Source organism: Limanda limanda, chromosome 16 (assembly GCF_963576545.1).
Source record: "Limanda limanda chromosome 16, fLimLim1.1, whole genome shotgun sequence".
Taxonomy (NCBI): Eukaryota; Metazoa; Chordata; class Actinopteri; order Pleuronectiformes; family Pleuronectidae; genus Limanda; species Limanda limanda.
Window position 1 is genome coordinate 24,545,485 of NC_083651.1, and position 20,055 is coordinate 24,565,539.

Sequence of the window (20,055 nt, forward strand, 5' to 3'; positions counted from 1 at the left end):
ATGCGGCTTATCACCGTCTCAACTTTGCTCCTGTTCTTCTCCAGCTCAGGTACGGTACCACAGTTCCTCTTTCTCGCCTCTTCACTGGATTTTAAGTGTTTCTTTAGGTGGTCGCGCCAAAGCAAAACTTCTAGAGCAGCTTATTGCTGGAGATGTGGCGTTCGCACTTGAGAAAGGGAGGTGTTGATTTTTGGTCCATGTTAAACTGGGAGACGCAGCGCGCACAGTTTGGATATGCGCGCTAATCTACCTTTATCCTTCTTTCTGTTCTGTAGCCTATTCTGATTTTTGCTTCTTGTTATGAGGATAAGGAAATCATTTTTTTGGATGGATATCGATTTGAATAGCTGGTCCCATCAAGATACTCCCTATATATCTTTTAACAGAGATTTTAGTCTTCAAAGTATACGATGGCACTGCGCTCCCGCGCGTAGAGCTGCTCTTCTATTTTCAAACTGCTCATATCTTTTGGATACAAATTGTAATCTGCACACTAGTTTTTAGGTATAGTGTAATGAAGTTAATGGTTCCACATTCCCCCTGAAATGCAGTGGGTTTCAAAGTAGCGCTTGTATCACCTGTGTATTGCTCTTGTTGCATTTGTTCCTTTGATGATAATAAATAATAAACAAGTCAGTTCTGTAGTGAAAAAGAGTTAAATATGAGCATATGTATTATTATCAGGGGAAGACATGATTGAAAAGCTGGACATGCTGGTATGATGAATGTGTCACCAGCCACGCACACACTGCTCAATAATTGATCATAACTGTGGCATCAGATTAAAATGGTCAGAGCAGAAAAAAGTCACCACAATTAAAACAACATTTAGCATTTGCATTGTAATTAAAACAAAAATGAGGATTGGTGGTGGAAGCAATATCACCAGTTTAAAACATATTATGTAGAGATTAAAACATTGACAACATGTGTTTGCAGGACTGGCTCTGCAGATTCAGTGCTACCAGTGTGAGGAGATGACACATGACTGCTCCACCCCAGAATTCATCGTCAACTGCACTGTGAATGTGCAGGACATGTGCCAGAAGGAGGTTCTGGTGAAGGATGATGGTGAGTGGCTTCTAGATTTAAGTATTCCACCTCTCTCTTTTTTAAACCTGCTTATTCTTCTGTCAATAAACTGTAAATTGGAACAGGTTACTTTAAAATCTGGACCAACTGGCTTCAAAAGCAAGTCCAATCGACAAGGTTTTGGTTGTGATACAGAGCAGGGATCTCAACATTCAACAAAGGGTCTTTAATTTTTTAGCTTGAAATCAATTTAGATAGAAGGTTACGTCTGTTAGTTGGAAAGAAATCTTTGCTGTACTTTTCAAACATCATCTTGTTGCTCACGATCAGGATTAGTGTGTTTGTTATGTAGGCAGTTATATATATTTGAATCATTAGAAATGTTGTCAACAAATTCGTGTTTTAAAATGACATTCGTGGAGCTGTTTATGCTGCTGGCACGTTTGATGTTAACTATAGCACAAAGACAATACAAAGAAAGAGAGCACAGGCAGCCAGAAGCAAGGATTTGGCTGCGAGCAGAAATCAAACTGTTCTGAGGTCAGCAGAGACAAGAGGCCCTTAAAAGCTCTATAACTATCAGTGAAGGATGAAAGACTAAGCTGCAGGTCAGTATTTGAAATTGCTGGCATGGATATAAATTCTCTTTGCATCTGCACATAGCATGTGCTAGTTTCATGCTGTGCATACACAGACAGGCGTGCTCTATTTGTGTGAGCTCGTCTTTCAAAAACCTGATGTGTTGCTAATGATTGTACATTCTGTGATATATGATGCATTCTGTGATATTTGCCGAGTGCTGATATAGAGTTTCCATCCGTATGTTTTTATGTGCATCTATAATTTTAGCATAAAGAAGTTTTGTGGAAGCTCGAGAAATGAAAGAAAAGTCCACATATAGCTTCACTGAGGAGGTCAGTGACGTCCATTTAAACTACGGAAAAAGCCGTAATACGAACAAAACACTTAGACTGAGGCTGCTCGAGGTCTCTGTCTGCTTCTATGCAGACTCTATTGTGTCCGTGCTGGTGGCCTGAAGCATTGTGTTTTTTATATGTCCATCTGTCCCATTGGAAATGGTAAATGGTCTGTATTTCTATCCGCTTTACCCATTCACACACACATTTATGCATCGATGTGCAGCACTTTCTCTGTCAGAAGGATCAACTTTGGGGCTCAATATCAACTTCGTGGTGAGATAAGAATGTTCTGCAAAACACTTTTCGGACCATTATTAATCCTATAACTCATAACAAAGGAGAGATTATGATGACGAGGAGACAATTCTGTTTTTTGGCTTAAAAGAAAATTGACAAGCCGAAGTATTTGGTGATAGTATATGTGGGATTTTAGCATTAATTAAACAGCTAAAATTCTACTGATCTGGAAGCAATCTTATAATCATTTGGTAACTATGGTAACACATATGCTCGTCAGCCTGTGAATGCTCGGATTTTACCCAAATCAATCAGACAGCCAGTAGCAGTTGTAACAGTGGTTGTGTATCTCAGTCTATTAAGTCGCTTAAAAAGACAGCAATCCCACTGTGAACCCCCGAATGTTCCTGTTTGTCAATAATGCTAATGATCAGTTATGTCTTTGTGAGCTTTATGTGCCCTCAGGGAACATGTATGTCAGTGGAATGGGATTTAATGCATCCAACTCACTTGAATGTCACTGAAGCGTTCACGGCACTGAAGAGACAAACCTTCAGGTCTGTTCTGCAATGAGTAATGAAAACATGAATAAAATATAAATATTATATTAACCTATAAGGCGGATATCATTAAAGGATCTTTTGGGGAATATTGCGATGGTGTCTCCATGTGATTAACTTTTGGAGCTGACCAGTCATGGAGGTGAAGAACGATAAGACACACAGTATGTTCTGAGGCTAGTGTTAGGCCGACATCTGCAGAGAACTGTATGCTTGATGTGTGATCATGCCCAGCAAAAGCAGTACCTGCTGAGTTTGTGCAGAATTCTGCCCACCTGCTGAGGATGGAAAATCTTTATGAATGTTTTAATGTGCCACTGACAGGGTTGGGATTTCTCTTGGTGCTGCGCATCGAGAGAGAAAGTAAGAGTGAGAGAGTCACAGTGGGGCACAGAGCGCTGATATCATATAAACCTTAATCTGCTTTAATCTATAATTTTATATTAGCAATGGAATCCATGACTATATGTTATGTTAAAGGGGTCCCTCATGGGGACAAACATACAGACTGTAGGTCCTCATGAGTTCCATAGAGTATTTTCTGTCAGATCTTTGTTTTGGTTTTTACAGTTCACAGCTTCATCGTTACTGCTCTCATCCTAATCAGTGAAGGAGCTCTGATAAACACGGTTTGGTACCAGTGCAGTATCATGCTACATATAAACAAAGTTAGTTACCTACTAGTGAACATAATGGAGCCTTTGGCAGCTAGAGTTTGCAAGCAGCAAAACTAATTTGAAATAAGGGTGAATATTAAATAATGAAATTAATTATGGCTGACTTCCATGTCTTTGTTCATGCTGGTCTCAGTGCCAAACTGGAATTGTTTTTACAGTTGCCATGACAAATCTAAAATGTTTAAACCCTTTCTTCCTTGTTATGTCTAGTTATTCTGTGTTACATAAATGACTTTCCCTAAATAAAATCAGGAACTGTCTAATTTATCTATATCAGTCAATCTATCTAGAAAAAAATATAACAAGCTGACAATCTGGCAAAAAATGTTGTGTTGTTCAAAGGACTCAGGCTGTGTCCCAAACCACCCACTCACTGTCGAACCACAGCTATCAGTTGGGTTCATCAGAATGAGGAGACACCCACAAGCACACTGATCAGATGATAGGGAAATATGTTGGCAGTACTCACGTGATTTCCTTAGCTATTTTGTCAGTGTCTGGACCTTCAATCACAAATGATAATCTGTTTTTTTTAAGTCAATAATTCATCTTACTCACTGGATCCTACATGTTACAAATGTTCTAGACAGTACAGTTATAAGCATCTATCCAATCTGGCTGTATGAATCAGATCAAATTGTTGCATCTGGCTGCTTGGACTTTCACATCATTTATCTTTCACATTTTTTTGTACACTGGAGTACATCTTGTTTAGTAAATATTCATAACCTGTAGGTTTGGACATTTTGTTCCCAAAATTTTGTGCACATGTACAGCTTATGTTTTATTCTCCTTGTGTTCAGACTCATAAGTTTGGGTTGTGCAGCAGCTTTTGAGTATGCAGGATTTTATGAGTTTTGCAGTTTATTGCTGCCTTTTGAAGTAATGAATAATGTGTCTGCTGTTTTAACGTTTCTATGTGCTTATAGGGGTAAGAACCCATGCAGACACAAAATTGTACTCCATCTGTCTGAGGTCTGCTTTGTTTTCATACCCAACAAAAATTGGTGGCCATTTTTATTGCCTCTCCCAACTGCTGATGAGCAAAAGCAATAAGCTCTTGTCTTGTGTACTTTCCAATTCAAAAGGGCAAACATTACACACTATAGTGTCGACAGTTAATAAGGAAATATCTGCCTGAATGCTCATCTACATCCCAGCCTTTATCTCCCAGTGTTATCATTATTGCTGCTCTGCATAAAAATAGGGATTTGAATGACCGCAACTTATTGTTATTTGAAATGCAGTAGAAACATTCACAGATTCACTTCCACCAATGTGCAATTTGCTTCAGTGATAAGAATAAAAATTATCAAGGCTGTTCAATTCTTCCTAATTTCTCTTGCCAAATTATTGCCTGTATGGGGCTGTGACTTTGCATGGAGTTCTACTTAACAGAAGAAGGAGATGCAGAAGCGATGAAGTATAACCATAATTGAGCTATTTTCCATCCACCTAGCCAAAAGTTTAGCACTTTTGTATCTAGAGGGCGATAAACAATACATCTGCATTTATCCTTGTCCACTGAAGGAAGAGGGTGGCTTGCAGAATATCGAAGGGCAGACGTCCTTCGTCAAACCACATACACACTCTCAGAGTTTGCCGGTTTTTCGGATGGCCATCATTCGATGAGCTTTTTGTAAAATGACTATTCGTCTTAAGTTATGTTAAGCTATGTGTTGACTTAAATCGAAACTTTCCATTTTCTTTCTTTTTTCAAATTGTTTTAACTTAAATTGGTAAGTGAATTGGAATTTAAAAAGTCTGACCCAACTTGAGAAATGTGTTTCCACGGTCTTATAACTAGATCCATAATGACTTACCAGTACAATACAGACTCAGATCTAAAGGTAATAGCTCAAGCAGAGGCAGTTGTCTGATACTGACCATGCACATAGCTTCACTCAAAAGCATCCTCTTTATTTGATTTTGGAATATTACTGAAATGCTACTGGCACATGCCAAGAAACAACTATAATGCAATCTAAATAGAGGGTCAGTCCTTTTAAGTGCTTATCATTAAACTACAACATTGCTGGGACAATACTCTACTGCACATGTTTTTCGCAAGTGGATAGGTTTATTCCTGTTAAAGGCAAAATAAGCACATAGCTCATATCACATGGGCAGCTGTGGCTGCGGGATTAGAGCGGTCCTCATCCAACCAGAAGGTCGGCCGTTTGATCCCCTGTCTTCCCAATCTGCATGCCGAAGGGCAAGATGCTGAATCCCCGAATTGCCCCTCATAGAATAAAAAATGATGCCAATAGTTGCACTGTATGAGCTGTGTGAATGGGTGAATGGCAAACTGTACTGCAAAGTGCTTTGAGTGGTCATCAAGACAAGAAAAGCACTATATAAATACATTTATAAGTTCAATCAACTGGATAGTTAAAAAATAGGAATGGTAAATGGTTTTGTATTTATATAGCGCTTTTCTAGTCTTGATGACCACTCAAAGCGGTTTACAGTACAGTTTTACATGCACCCACTCACACACACATTCACACAGTGCATCTATCCCAGCACTTTGTTATTCTATAGGGACCTTTTTGGGGTTCAGCATCTTGCCCAAGGACACTTCGGCATGCAGATGGGTCAGACTGGTGATCGAACTGCCTACCTTCAGGTTGGAGGACGACATCTCTACCCCTCAGCCACAGCCGCCCTAAACAGATGATACTGACGTCTGTAAATACACACTTAAATATATTACCCATATTATAACACTCATTCTTGCCAGAAGTGCATTTTGACTACTTAATGCTACTTAATGCTTTATGTACCAATTTTTTTGATTTTTTTAGAACTCTGATGATTCTCATCAACATATATGAATACACAATATATACTGCCTTTTGCAGTGCAAGTGCAGTACATTCTCACTGGGCATGCTTGATTGTAAGCTGCTAGTTAGTTTGATGTTTTGTTCAGTTTTATGAAGTTGAGTGAAGACACAAATGCTTTGAAGTAAAAAAAGTGTAATCCAAATTTTGGCAAGTTTCATGGATCACAAATTATTTGACTTCAGGTTTTTCAAAACCTTGATCTAAAGAATCTCTACACACACTGCCTGAAAAATATGGCAGAGAAGTGAAGGAAAACATAGTTTTAGTATAAGGCTGATAAAGAACTAGACAACACTCTACCTCCTTGTGCAAGAGCAAAGATAGCATGATACTGTGAGCAGCATTATCACATCAAAGCAACGTCCTACAGTTCCTGGCATTATAAATACATGTTTGATAACAGACAGAGAAATTTCTCAGATAAGCTACTTGTCAGTTGTGTAGTGCATACATAGGCAGTTTGTCCTCACCCTGGAGATATATTATCCCCACAGTATCCACAAAGGAAGCCCACTAAGAGGAGGAGTGGTGACAAGACAAATAAGTGTGATTTTACCCAAAATCATATAAAAGTGGCTGATGTGTTGCAGGTGAAGCTGATGAAAGTTGGCAAACAGCTTCTCCCTGGCTGAGCAGAAAATGATGTTGTTTTGTGAAGTCCTCTCTGAGATACAAATAGAAGAGTGTGATCCTGGAGCTGGATTTCACCGCCTGCTGTATCTCAACTGATTGTTCAGGCATCATTTCTGTTTGAAGGACACTCAGCCAAATGTCTACAATCAAGACATTCAAATAGTTTGATTGCTTATACTAGAAGACTGAAACAGGAATGTCATTTTTGATGATCAGGAGTTTAGGATGAAGTGAGGAGCAGAGCAGAGGAGTTTACTCCAGCTCCTTTTTTAAGGTATGAGGTTTTTGAAGGACCATATTAATGTGATTCTGGATCTTTCTTTGGGTCAGAGTTGTCAAATGGGCTTATGACCTGAGGCACGATGAGACAGTCCTTGAAGCCTATAGTTCAGTTCAGGTCGGTACAAACTGCTGAAACAGAAGCCGAAAATTAGAGCTAATACACAGTCGCTTGGCGTGTTCTGTTTATGTAACCACCCGACCCCACCTGGTAGAAGACTGACTGTCCTGGTCACACTGCTCTTCCTGCTGAGGACACCACAGTGCAGCAGAGAGGAGACAAGCAGCAACTACATTCTTGTCTCTCTGATTTAATGGCTTATCTAAATTAGCTTTTGCAATTTGCAAGAGCTAATTTACTGTATCAGGAAGAGGGAAATGAGAATGTGGTTAGTCGCAGTAGTTTACATTAATCTTGTTAAACAGAGGGACTGTACATGACTGCTAAAGTTTATTAGCATAAGTCATTCTGAATGCTGGAGTTTGATTGCTAAGAAAGGTTTCATGGACCAATTTTGTACTGATGCTTCGTAACATTCGCAACCTTGAATTAAACATTGATTTATCATCTATCCTTTAAGGGGGTTGTTGTGTTCACAGGGTCCTTGGGGCCATTGGGCTGACATTGGGCAAGAGGGGGGGTACTCACATTTATACCTATGAGCAAGTTAAAGTCAACATTCAACCTAACGCAAACATGGGGAAAACCTACAAACTCCACATTTGAAGACATCGGCCAAACAGGGATTCAAATCAAGAACCTTCTGTCTGTGAGGTGACAATACGAACCACACCACCACCATGTCACCATAAAATTAAAAATAAAGATATAGTTAATAAAGTAAAATTGACATCTCACTAAACTTCTTTTGGTTAAATGCGTTTGACGATTTTGCACCTGAAAGAACAACCAGCAGTGAAATCACAATACTGTCAACACCTCCAGTCACTTCTACATCACTAAGACAAGCACATTAGTTAGTAAAGCCCACAGACTTTAATTAACACTTTATCCCACTGCATAAAGATATGTCATAATGTCCTGGATACTGCTGCTGCCATCTTGCACTAGCTGGCTCACAGTACCTACTAATACACTCTTGACCTATCACGAGATGAGATTAAGTAGTAATTTGTAGTTTATTGCATACTGTGTTAAAATCAACTAAATGTAACGGCATCAAATTCGATACATTCTGCAATGCTGGTGTGCAGGGTAATGACATCTTTTTTACACACTTTAACTTTTCAAATTGTTACAATTTCTCGTTGGATTATATGGAAAATGGATATTGGAAAGATTAATGTCAGAGCAGCATGAAACCTAGAAACAGTAAAGTTTAACAATTTTGGGATGATGCTGATGTGATACGTTGAGGTTGAGATATAGCCGGAGAATGCAACACCATCTTATTGATTTCACCCTTCATTCACATTAGGGCAAGATATTGCACTAATGCTTTCAATATTTTCAGCAAGGTGCTTTTGCTGCCTTGAAAAGTCACCTAAAAGATAAATTGTGTAGAACTGTAGGAATGGTACACATCGGATTTTTCCATATACTGTAAATACTTTACAGTATTTTGATAGCTGTGTATTATTCTGCCTCATTACGCTAACTCTAACGTAATTTGATACAATCGTATGGTATGTGGTGTGCTTGGGAACAACTAACATGTCATAGCCTGAGGCTTTCATAGTAATCCACTTGTTTTTGTATAGTGAGCAGAATGATAGCATAGACACTAACGCTGCATGTCAGCTCGCTCTCTTGGAGAGCCTGCTCTTTTTAGCTGCCTCTTTGTCTATGTAGACTAATCATGCACACAACGGAATCAAAAGGTGGGAATACATTTTATCTTTAGTGTTTCGACAGCTCAATGTTGTAAATGTCAAACATTTTAGAAAAATTCATCTGGATCGAAAGAGACAATATTTGTTGATTAATCCATTCACAAGTGTTGAAACGACAGCACAGAGCTTGTTCACTTTTATGTCTTGATGAAATTCTCTTTTTTTATCACCAAAATACCTGCTATCTGTTTTATTGTCTCCACTGGCCATTTATCCGGATGACATCTTTATGCTGGCTCATATAACAACTGCAATCTACTTTCCCTGCCTAGTCAAGTTTGATTTTAGATGGATAATAAACCCCACAGCTTTGTGCTTTAGGGGAATGGGGGTGACCCCCCATCCTGCCCCCAACCACCAACTTTTGTATATCCCTTCCAGTGATTCATAATTTTTATTTTTGGGAACAAAATGTATTTCTCCACAATGATAAATGCTACTTTACCAAAAATAATAAATAAAATAAAGTAAAAAGAAAGTACTGCAACATGAGCCTTTAGTGCAAACAACAATAACATCAGTAATGGACTAACACTGTACATGCTGGCCCATATGTGGGAATAGCCCATGCAGACAGTACAGTGTGCCATTTTTTTTTGTGCCAGTATTTGTTTTTTGCAGGTAGCAAAAAGGTAGCGCTATCCATGGTCCTGAAATGGGGATTTGATTATTGCATGTTAACCTTTTGTTTTGTTATGTATGTTCTCCGTCCCCGCTTGTCCACATAAGGAAAGATTGAAACTAGGGGACTAGCAACTTGATTAGTTAATTATAAAAAGGGATTAGAATATTCTTCAAAATACTGTTATTAAGTTAATATTTAGTAAATAAATGTAACATTGACCTAACAGTCTTTATAAAAGGGTCACCATGTATTGTGATTCATTTTCATGATTAACTGTGTTTCAACCGAATAAACTGACATGTTTGATCAGAGGCTCTCCAACACTTGGACATATTGGACTAAGTAGTCTTCTGACAATGCTGACTGCCATTAGACTGAAGCCACTAGTTCTCTCAGGGATTAAGGCTGATAAGAAAATTCACCCTTTTCCCCATAAATTAACTCAATAGAATAATTTAAATTGAAGTGCTGAAACTTAGAATCCCCATTTACACAAGAGATGAAATAACCCCCAAGCACTTTAAACTTTTTTAACTTGAGTGCTTCCCTTTTTCCTGCTTTCTGAGCTTCATTGTGATGATATTTGTTCAGCACCACATATTGATGCCTTGCTCATAACTGGGGCATATGGAACTGAACCCCCTCATATTTGGGTGAATGTGTTTGTTTCTCCAAATTTTAATTAAAAAGGTTTCTTTTGAAATTAAATAAAATACATTTTTATAAATAGCGCCAAATCATAATAAGCATTCATAATATACATTATCTCAAGGTTCTTTGAATAGTAAGGTCGAAACCAAACAATTTCCACTATAAACAAACACATTTAATTTTTCCTATCTTTGCTTTGGTAACCCGTCTCTTCTCATTTACCTGGGAGCTAATCATATCACATTTCATCTTAACCAGGATTGTTAAACTTAATAAATGTACAGGGTATTTAATAATATCAAATGGAACAACGTTGTGATTCTGTATGTTGTAGGAGTTTCTGGAAAGCCAAGGAACTAAGAAAACAGATGTTTTGAAACAAGAGTGAAATAAACCATTTTGGTCAAGCTGCAGATCATTAGTCAATAGAGGTGGTGGTTTAAGACGCCACCTTCAATGCAGTCATAAATTATCTCCCCAGACAGCACAATACCCAATCAGAGCTCCAGAGAATTGGCTCTGAACATTCTCCAGAGGTTTCCATGTGAATAAAACAGCAGGGATTATCTGCTCTGACGCATTCACAACAGCAACAAATCTTCCAGAGGATTAAAGTGAGGGTTGGTGCAGCAGGAGAGTCCAACAGGCAGGTTGTAACTGCGAAGCACGACAGCAGCATTGGTCCTCATCACCAAAAACCCTTTTGGCATCTTTGTCTTTGACGTGTATGGCTCCACCTTTTTATCAAGTGATATTTGTATTATTGTTATTTCTTTCTCTCATTTCTGTGCCCACCCGCTCGCTTGAGGTGAATCCTGCGGAGGATCTCCTACTGTGTTCTCACATTGGCTCCTCCAGAGTTTCTACTGACTTTATACTAGGGCGCCAGTCAGAGAAAGTCCACTGAACCTCTGGAGGCTCTCACTTAGACATTTGAGTTTACACATTCAGCCCCTCTGGAGAAACTCTGGAGGATCTCTGGAGTTCAGTGCATAACTGAAATCAGCTTAAGACTTGCAGCTATCAACAGCCTTTCACACCTTGACTAAGAGGAGCAGAAACCCCCCTAGCTGGTGGGGGTTTCAACAACCTGCATGTTTAACTCTCAGCATAGGTACAGACACTTAAAGGTTTAATACTCTAAACCTCCCATTAGTCGGTTAGAACTTAAAAAGCCTTTTGGATAAGAGGTGAAACATTTTCTTAATCCCAAACGAGTTGAGTTGCCTATGTGCACTTGTATAACTTTTGACGAAACCACGACCTGAATAACTGAGAATCTTCACATATAAGGTGGAGAAACGTGACCAGCTTGCACAGTAAATGTGATTCCTCAATCATAGTAACGTTTTAAAGGTTTTCTGCCAAACATTTCTAATATGGTGGTTCTTTTATGCGGAATCTTGAGGCTCCTGGCATTGATGAAATAAAGCTGAGATCTGTCATGTATTGACTAACAGAAACTGAAAATGAAGTCACCTCTACTAAATAAAGGGGGACGCCTGAATCCCCAAAACTAAGAAAGAGAAAAGCATCCATGATGACTTAATAAAAGAAAGGGGGCTTAAGAGCCAAGTTACCCTTCAATATTCTTGACAAATCCTCAGATGGATTATAAGCTAATAAGGTTTCAAGCGATCTCACGGGGGCAGCACCACTGATTATTAGACCCAATTACATCAGTGTCAACATCCAACATATGATCCACATACTAGTAACAGATCAGAATACATTCACTAGGTCTACAGCAGCTTAAGCTAATAATAAATGTAGAGCTGAGACGAGCCCCCTCCTGACATTAGATTCTAGATGAAAGATAACCAATAATTATTTAAATATGTGTAAAAGTACTCATATAGCAAGCAATTGGTAAAAAAAGTGCACAATTTAAGTCTGTAATCTCTGTCACCAACCCTTTTACCACATCTCATTTTAAAACGACTGCCTTAGTGCTTGGCTCTTGTTATTTTCCAATTTCTCCCACATTTCTTCTTGAGTTGTTTCATAGCAACAACAGTCTTTTTAAGGTTTGAGAAGAGACTGACTCAGATCCACTGATCCGTCTGTCCGACAGCAAAAATTAGAGATAAAAGCACGGTGTGAGTTAGGATTTGATTTCCACAGAAAATGGGACATTTTGATTTCCCACTGTTTCCACTCGATTGCTCAACACCTTCTGGGACCTCCACTGATATTTTCAGTTTCTAATACATGGGAGGAATCACAGTGTAAATGAAGATGCAGTTCTGTTGCTACACCTGCATCTGCTGCACTCAGGCGGAGAGAGGAGTGAAACATTACAGGGGTAATGGGGTTTCTTTGAGGTAAAATGTCAGCAAAATGTTAAAGCTTCCCTCCACTAATCTTCAATGCAAAAAAAAGAAGCCATGATCCAACAAGCATCTCAAGTAAATCAATGCTTTATAGTGTAAAATAGAGATAAAATGATATCTCCAATGGAAACAGTCACCTACCTAACCATATATGATTGTGATGCAGATTAAAACTGGTGGAGAAGAGTCAAGTCTTCTTTGAGAGTGATGGTTTTCAGAGGAGATTTAGAGTTTGAGGATATGTAATGCTGTCACTGTAAATGCTTTATAAGTTTAGTATTTGAAAGTTTTTGAGATGTAACACTCACACTGCACATATTGCTTGTAAATAGGACAGAGCCTGGTGGGTGTCAGGAGTCTTTTGATCTTAGCATTTTTATTTACCAAAACTAAGCTGCGTTTTCAAGGTCTCTGTGGGCACAGATGGATGCACAGTAAAAGATCTTACTAAAGGTTCATAAATCAGTGTGTTGGGATTAATATCAAGGACTGAATATGATGATGATTAATTAACTAGTTCCTGATAAATTAAGCGGAATCCCGCATAAAGAGGTAATGACAGATGCTACATACTGGATTAAAGTGTCTAAGAGAAGGAATGGAAATGAGTTCAGCTGAGATCCAATGCAACACTCTCAGCTGAGACGATGAAGACTGGAAGGAAAACGTCTGTATCTCAAGTCTTGAAATGACTCCAGTCCACTACTTACAAAACTAGTGCACAGAATTAGGAAAGGGCATGTTAGACATAATCAAATGCTGTAGTATAGAACTCTGTGCAGGAAAATGCGCCTGTTTCTGTGCACATCACATTTTGTCATTATTATTGACAGGATTAGGAGATTAAATGTATGTACATAAACAATTGCTTTAAAGTGTTAGGTTTAAAATCACCTCGTCTGCATGTACTGATTGGTTGTGCTCACCACATTGCATATTCTATGTGACTTTGGCTCAGTTGTGGATAGAAGTAGGGACAGCCTGTCCACTATATCTTAATCTATATCTGCAGGTCCGATTTCATCGTAAGGAAAATGTAATTTTAGTGCATCCTGACAGGTCATGTAATGCTCCCTAGCTGATGTAGTAAAAGCCTGCAGATGAGTTTGAAGATATTCTGGCTGATTATGATGCAGCAAGTGGACGGAATGTATGCATGGACTCATCAAACCCCATGTATGTACAATAAGAGTTAAACCGACAATAAATATGTGTTTTTCTTTGATTGCTTGTGGTGGCAAAACAAAGATTGGTAGGCAAATCTTCATATGTTCCAAAGTTGTGACAGACTCAAATGCAATGCAAATGTCTCCACTCGAGTTGTTTGGAATTAGATGTGTTTGTGTTTTACATTTTTGGCATCTTAATAGAATGCAGCGTTTTTCCTGTTATGACAAGTTAAAGGCTGCAATTGAAAAGTCAAAATAATCTCATTTCCTAACCTTGATTTCTTGACTCTGATGGAAAAACAAATATGGTCAAGGAAGGATGTGGAGGAGAATTCTTGATTAGTTAGAAAAGAGAACTGTAGTGCCAAGAAAATCAGACTGCAGCTTTCAATATCATTAAGTTTAATTTTTATTAACCAGAACAAAACAAAAAGGGCTGAACATGTTGAAATGTGTATATATAATATAACAACATGGTATATAGGTAAATACAAGTAGAGACATTGAAATGTTTATTTTCACCACTGCACCTTAAAGGCTGCATGTATGATATGTGCCCAGTAAAATGTAAAGTGAGAGATAAGGCTTTAAGACTGAATGATTGAGGGCATCAAAGAAAATCACATCATCCACGCTAGCTGATCTGCTGCAGAGTGGATCATTCTTTATCTTCTGGTCAAGTGCTGCTGCTGGTTGATTTCAATTCAACTTTTCAGTTGCATTTTATTTGTATAGCACCAAATCACACCAGACATGACCTCAAGGCGTTTTACATAATACATCAGAGACCATACAATATGAAAGTGAAACCCAACAGTTCCAACAATGAGCAAGCTTTGGCAACTGTGGAGGGACATGCTTCATGCTGCGGCCTCCTCCTCCTCGACAAATAGTCAATGGTCTATATTTAAATAGAGCTATAGTCTTAATGACAACTCAAAGCTCTCCACAGAACAGTTTTACCACCCATTTACACACACATTCATACAATACATCTACACGTGCAGCACTTTCCCTATCTCTCACACACTGCCAGCACAGCCATCATGAGCAATTAGGGGTTCAGTATCTTGCCAAAGGACACTTTTGCATGCAGAATGGGGATCAACCGTCAGTCCTCTGTTTAGTGGACGACCCGCTCGAACTTCTGGGCATTGCCTGCCCGATTTTGGCTTGAGTGGCTAATAAGAATAATCACCTAATAACTGGTATGTTTCTGGTGGTCAACTGTCAGTGTGGCCCTTCTCATTTCCACTCCCTACTTAAGCAGTATTCCACCTTGCTGCTTGTTAGCAATGTTAGCTCCAAGGTAATAGGGCTTTATATACCCTCATACATGGAATGCTTATACATGGAATGTTAACACTGCACTGACAATTACTGTGTATCATATCAACTGTTTAAGAGACCCAGAAAACTGCTCAAAATAATGACTTAACTTGGGAGCATCAGCCCAATAAAGAAATGTTATTTATGATCTAGTTTTCTTGAAACATGTTTTATTTTTTTTTAAACTGAAATTCCATTAATGAGATAATACATCCCAATTATATTGAGATGTATTGTCTCTCTCTCTCTCTCTCTCTCTCTCTCTCTCTCACACACACACACACACACACACACACACACACACACACACACTTTCTCTCTCTCTCTCTCTCTCTCTCTCTCTCTCTCTCTCTCTCTCTCTCTCTCTCTCTCTCTCGGCTTAAAGGTATCTATTTCTGTCCATTTCAGGGACTCACTACCGCAAGTCCTGCGCCTCATCTGGAGCTTGTCTGATTGCTTCCTCTGGCTACCAGCAGTTTTGTACCAGCAAGCTCAACTCAGTGTGCATCACCTGCTGTAACACACCGCTGTGTAATGGACCACGCCAGAAGAGGCGCCCCCAACAGTCCGCTGCCATCACTCTGACCACGCCACTGCTCCCTGTATTTTCTGTCTACATCCTCCTACTCCCCCTCACCCTCTGCTGACAGACCTTCACATGGGCCATCAACGAACAAAGTTCTGCTGCTGACAATACACAAGATATGAACCAGAACTGTTTAAGCTGAGATGTACGCTTTGAAATGTTTATTCTATGAGGCATGTTGAAGCTTTGTACAGTATTTGTGTTCTTTCTTCCCTGCTTTTTGTCGCAGCTTGACTTCAGAGTTCCAACATCCCACAGCACTGGAAATTTCTATCCTCACAGCTTACAAGTGGAGTTGGGTAAGGTGAGGAGGAAAAGAGCAGTGCTGTGGATCCCAGGGCCTGGAGCTATTTATCAGACAGCAGGTGGCTTATGCACATTTGTCTTTTATACACTGCAAGGTCAAATAAGATCTATTGCAGGAAAGATAAGAAGTAAATTAAGCTTCATCACTCATTCTCCACTCGATCTCTAGATTAAATAACTCCATGATTTATCTTTATGAAAACCATTAAAAATCACCAAGTTTGCAGCATATGAATGAACTTAGTATGCTATGTGCAGCCATGCTATTAATAAATGATTTGCAGGAATCTGCAGTCATTACATAATGTAATTGATAGATAAAGATGCATATGCCTTTGAATATAGCACCTCACAGAGCCAGCATATTTTGAATATTGTATTGTGAAAGCCATTTCTAAGTTCTGTTGCATTTTGAAACTTCTCTCTGCTAGTTCTGAAACCACAATAGCTTTCTGCTCACACATAGAGCTGTACATAGAGCTGCAAGGGCATGCTGAAATACTGACATCTTTTTCAAACTACCAACATGTTATGGCATCACTTCTCATTTCTGAAATTACAAGTTTGCTTAGAGGTGGCACAACAGTAATGAATTTGTCCAGGGACAACCACCAACTCCTGGAGTCACTTTCCAGACTTAAGGCCACTGAGATAACTTACTTAGTTATTTTCTATGATAGAAGGTACTGTGATGTGCTTCACTTAAAACATAATGTACACATATAACTCATCAAATGGTCACATTCTGTTGCTTTTGAAATATGAAATATGAAAATTGTGATGTTTGTTGGTTTGATGATTTTAAACATGATTTTTCTTTCTCTTGAACTGACCTTAAAGTTAAAGGCAGCATGTAGAGTAAGTGTATCGCATGTGTTGGAAGTGTAACTGTCCTCTTTAACCCCTACCCCGGTCACATCACTAGACCTTATCACATCTCCTCCGGATGTCATAGGATAGACATACAACCATAAGAATTGCTGGTTTCCAGGCCCCATCTTTTTTTGATGCATTTCTGTGTTTTGTGTTCTAAATCACCATCAACTGTCAGAGCGTGGAACAACATCAAGTTGAGGAACATCATTTAGTTTGAATGGTGCAGACGTTTTAAAAGACCTGAATACCATGTGGTTCCAAGATGATCACAAGTGAATAATATAATGCTCATTGTGTGGGAGAATGGCAACATCTGTTTCTGCCATGACCCCAAAAGTGGCATGGACAGAAAACACATTTACTACAATTAATTAGAAGGACTTGTGGTATTGTTAGTTGTGTCTATTGCATAGACAACAACATGCAGGATTCTACAGTTCCTTTATTTACTATTTCAAGCCTACATATCAACCTTATTTACCTTAATTTATTATTCAGGAAGTTATTTGGGTATATACTTTCTAAGGAAATAATTTACTATGTGCATTTAAATACAGAAATACTAATTTGATTGGACTGTAATCTTAATTCTGATAATATAAAGGGTAATGTTGGGATGTTCGTGAATGGGTAAAGTAAACTGTGTTTTTGGGGCCAGTCTTGCATCACCACACAATTGCAGTTCCACCCTCTGCAATCGACAGGAAAGCAACATGTATTTGTGCTATTTATGCTTGTGAGTGTGTTTTCACGAGTGTTGTTATTGTTACATGAGATTTTGAACATCAGTTGAATTAGAACTCAACATCAGATTTCAATTTTAATATTTATGCAAAGATTACAAGCACCCACACATCACAAGCGTTTAACTTTAACCAAATTCATACGAAATGTACCGTTTTATGTTGAATGCAAGGTTTTTTATTGCCGCATAGTCAGCTGACTTCGATCTGTCATTGAAATTCATGATTTAACACCTTGTAGCCTACTGGGTTTACTGGGTATAAATAATATTTCTTTATTTCTTTCTAATGGCACAGCACAAGTGTCCTGGTGACCGAGATCGAAGTTTCCACCATGTTTGTTTTTAGTGTGCATTGTGTTACAATAAATTGTAGGCTACAGCACATTATATTTCAGTCTCCGATGGTTCATCTGTCTTTATTTGGAGAACTGAAGCTGACTGCTCAGTCAGAGTGGCGGTCGTCTCAATATCTGATGTATGAGTATCTCCTACGTCACTATCCTTCTGAAAGCTTGTGAAAGTGGGAGGGTTCTTTTCTTGTTCCCTCGTGGTGTGGTTTGCTCTGCTTCGACGCAAGGACTTCAACAGGGGCAGCTGTGAGCGCGCAGAAGCAGCATGGGTGTTCTTCAAGGTGCGCTTGTTCACGTGTTCGATAGTGAGGTGGCACCGCAGTACCTGAAGAAAGACCTCCCTGAACTGCCTGGAGGACAGATTGTAAAGGAATGGGTTCAGCACAGAGCTGAGGTAGAAGAAGGAGTCAGCCACAGGGTGAAGTGTGATGTAGCTCCTGAAGAAGGAAGTAGTCCAGTGGGACTTGGGCACGGAGGCCATCATGAGACGACGAATCTGGTTGGGAAGCCAGCACACGGTCAAAGAACCCACGATGAGACCTGAGGGAAAATCAGACACAAAAGTTAGAGGCACAAATTCAACAGTTAACCTCCTGTCAATATGTCTCATTCCAGTCTGGAATAAAAGGCAGCCAATTAGCTTATCTTAGCATGAAGACTAGAAACTGGGGTAAATAGCCAACGCTTAATATCTGTGTAGCTGAAGCCATACAAAAACAAAAGGATATTATTGGGGTATTATGTGTTGGAATATTTTCTGCTCAGGTGCAGTAAACTCTTTGATGTCTGTTCAGTAATCTCTCATGAGGAAGAGACTCCAAAGACTTTTCTCCCGACCAGAGTCAGGCTTTCAAGCCTAGTTTGGATTAAACAAACCCAATACTATGTTAATTGTAGGCTGATGTAGTTTGTGGCTAGTCTATCCTAAAGCTACCAGTCTTTATGATATAGTTACAAAAAAATTCTAACAGACAGGTATGTGGGCGGTAGCAACCCTCTTCTCTAATTCCCCAAATGTTGAACTATTCCTTTGAGGGTGCAGTTTATTCCTGAAAAATTGTATAAAATAGATTGAGGTTCATCATACATGCTGTTGATGCACACTCAGTGTAAAGTATAAGATGGTGTATTGTGCCTCTGTGTGAACTCAGCTTGTATGGGGAGAGCTTCAACAGGAAGGATGGTTGAAAAAAGGATTTAAAAATGCAAAACAACAAAGTTCTGCTTTAGTTAAATTATCTTCTTATCAGAAACTGGGAGTTGGCTCTTTGCCTTGTAACTTTGAACATCATCAATTATCCCTTCTAACATCGAGCATCAGTTCACTATGGCGTGTAATCCTCTAAATTAATTTAATCTTTATTAAGCTGCTGTGTGAACTTCCAGCGTGTGTGCACCCTCTGCAGGACACTGATGTGTTCTTGACTGCTTTTGTCTATCACTAAATTGACAGACCACTATGATTCAAACGTCATCTCAGGCTGATTGAAATGGACTTGACTGAAATCAGGCTCATTATAAATGCTGGAACTTTATTCCTACCTGATTTATATTCAATTTATAAATGCACATCCAAAGGATGTTTTCCTTGAACCCCAGTGTTGTAATCTCATCTGTCATGTCTGAGTCATTTGCTTAGTCTTTGGAGGGACTTACACATCCTCATTCTCTAATCTAGTGTTTATCCATTCCCTGCAGTGTTTTTAATGGAAATTGGACTGTGACCAAACAACCTTTCAAAACTCACAAAATGATCTTGCTTGAGACACCACTTCCTGCTGACAAACACAGACTCAGATAGAGTATTTGTAATACGGCTTCCCAGACCACAGGGAGAATTATTTATCCAAATGTCATTTAAGGGAAGAGAAAATCAACTGTGGAAGTTGTGTTTGCAAGAGGCAAATGTAATCTGTCTTCAAGTCCTTGTCGTGGTTCCATTAGGTTCAGCCGCAAAAGGTACTGTACTTGTATGTTAATTAAAAGACCGTGGTTTGGGTACTTAACATTACAGCATCCTCAGTTATAAACATGTGGTTGAGGT

At 39.0% G+C, this 20,055-nt stretch overlaps 2 protein-coding genes across 2 annotated transcripts in view; one reads left to right on the plus strand and one right to left on the minus strand.

The window, feature by feature from the left end:
- Positions 1–15,795, plus strand: LOC133021300 (ly6/PLAUR domain-containing protein 1-like). The gene is made up of 3 exons (XM_061088077.1): positions 1–49; positions 940–1,071; positions 15,557–15,795. The coding sequence occupies exons 1-3, from the start codon at positions 1–3 to the stop codon at positions 15,793–15,795; spliced, it is 420 nt and encodes a 139-aa protein (XP_060944060.1).
- The window catches only part of gpr39 (G protein-coupled receptor 39), a 23,647-nt gene continuing 17,802 nt past the window's right edge, over positions 14,211–20,055 (minus strand). Inside the window, exon 3 of the mRNA XM_061089268.1 lies at positions 14,211–18,551. Coding sequence (XP_060945251.1) covers positions 18,046–18,551 — 506 coding nt within the window. The 3' untranslated portion in view covers positions 14,211–18,045. The remainder of the gene's footprint in view (positions 18,552–20,055) is intronic.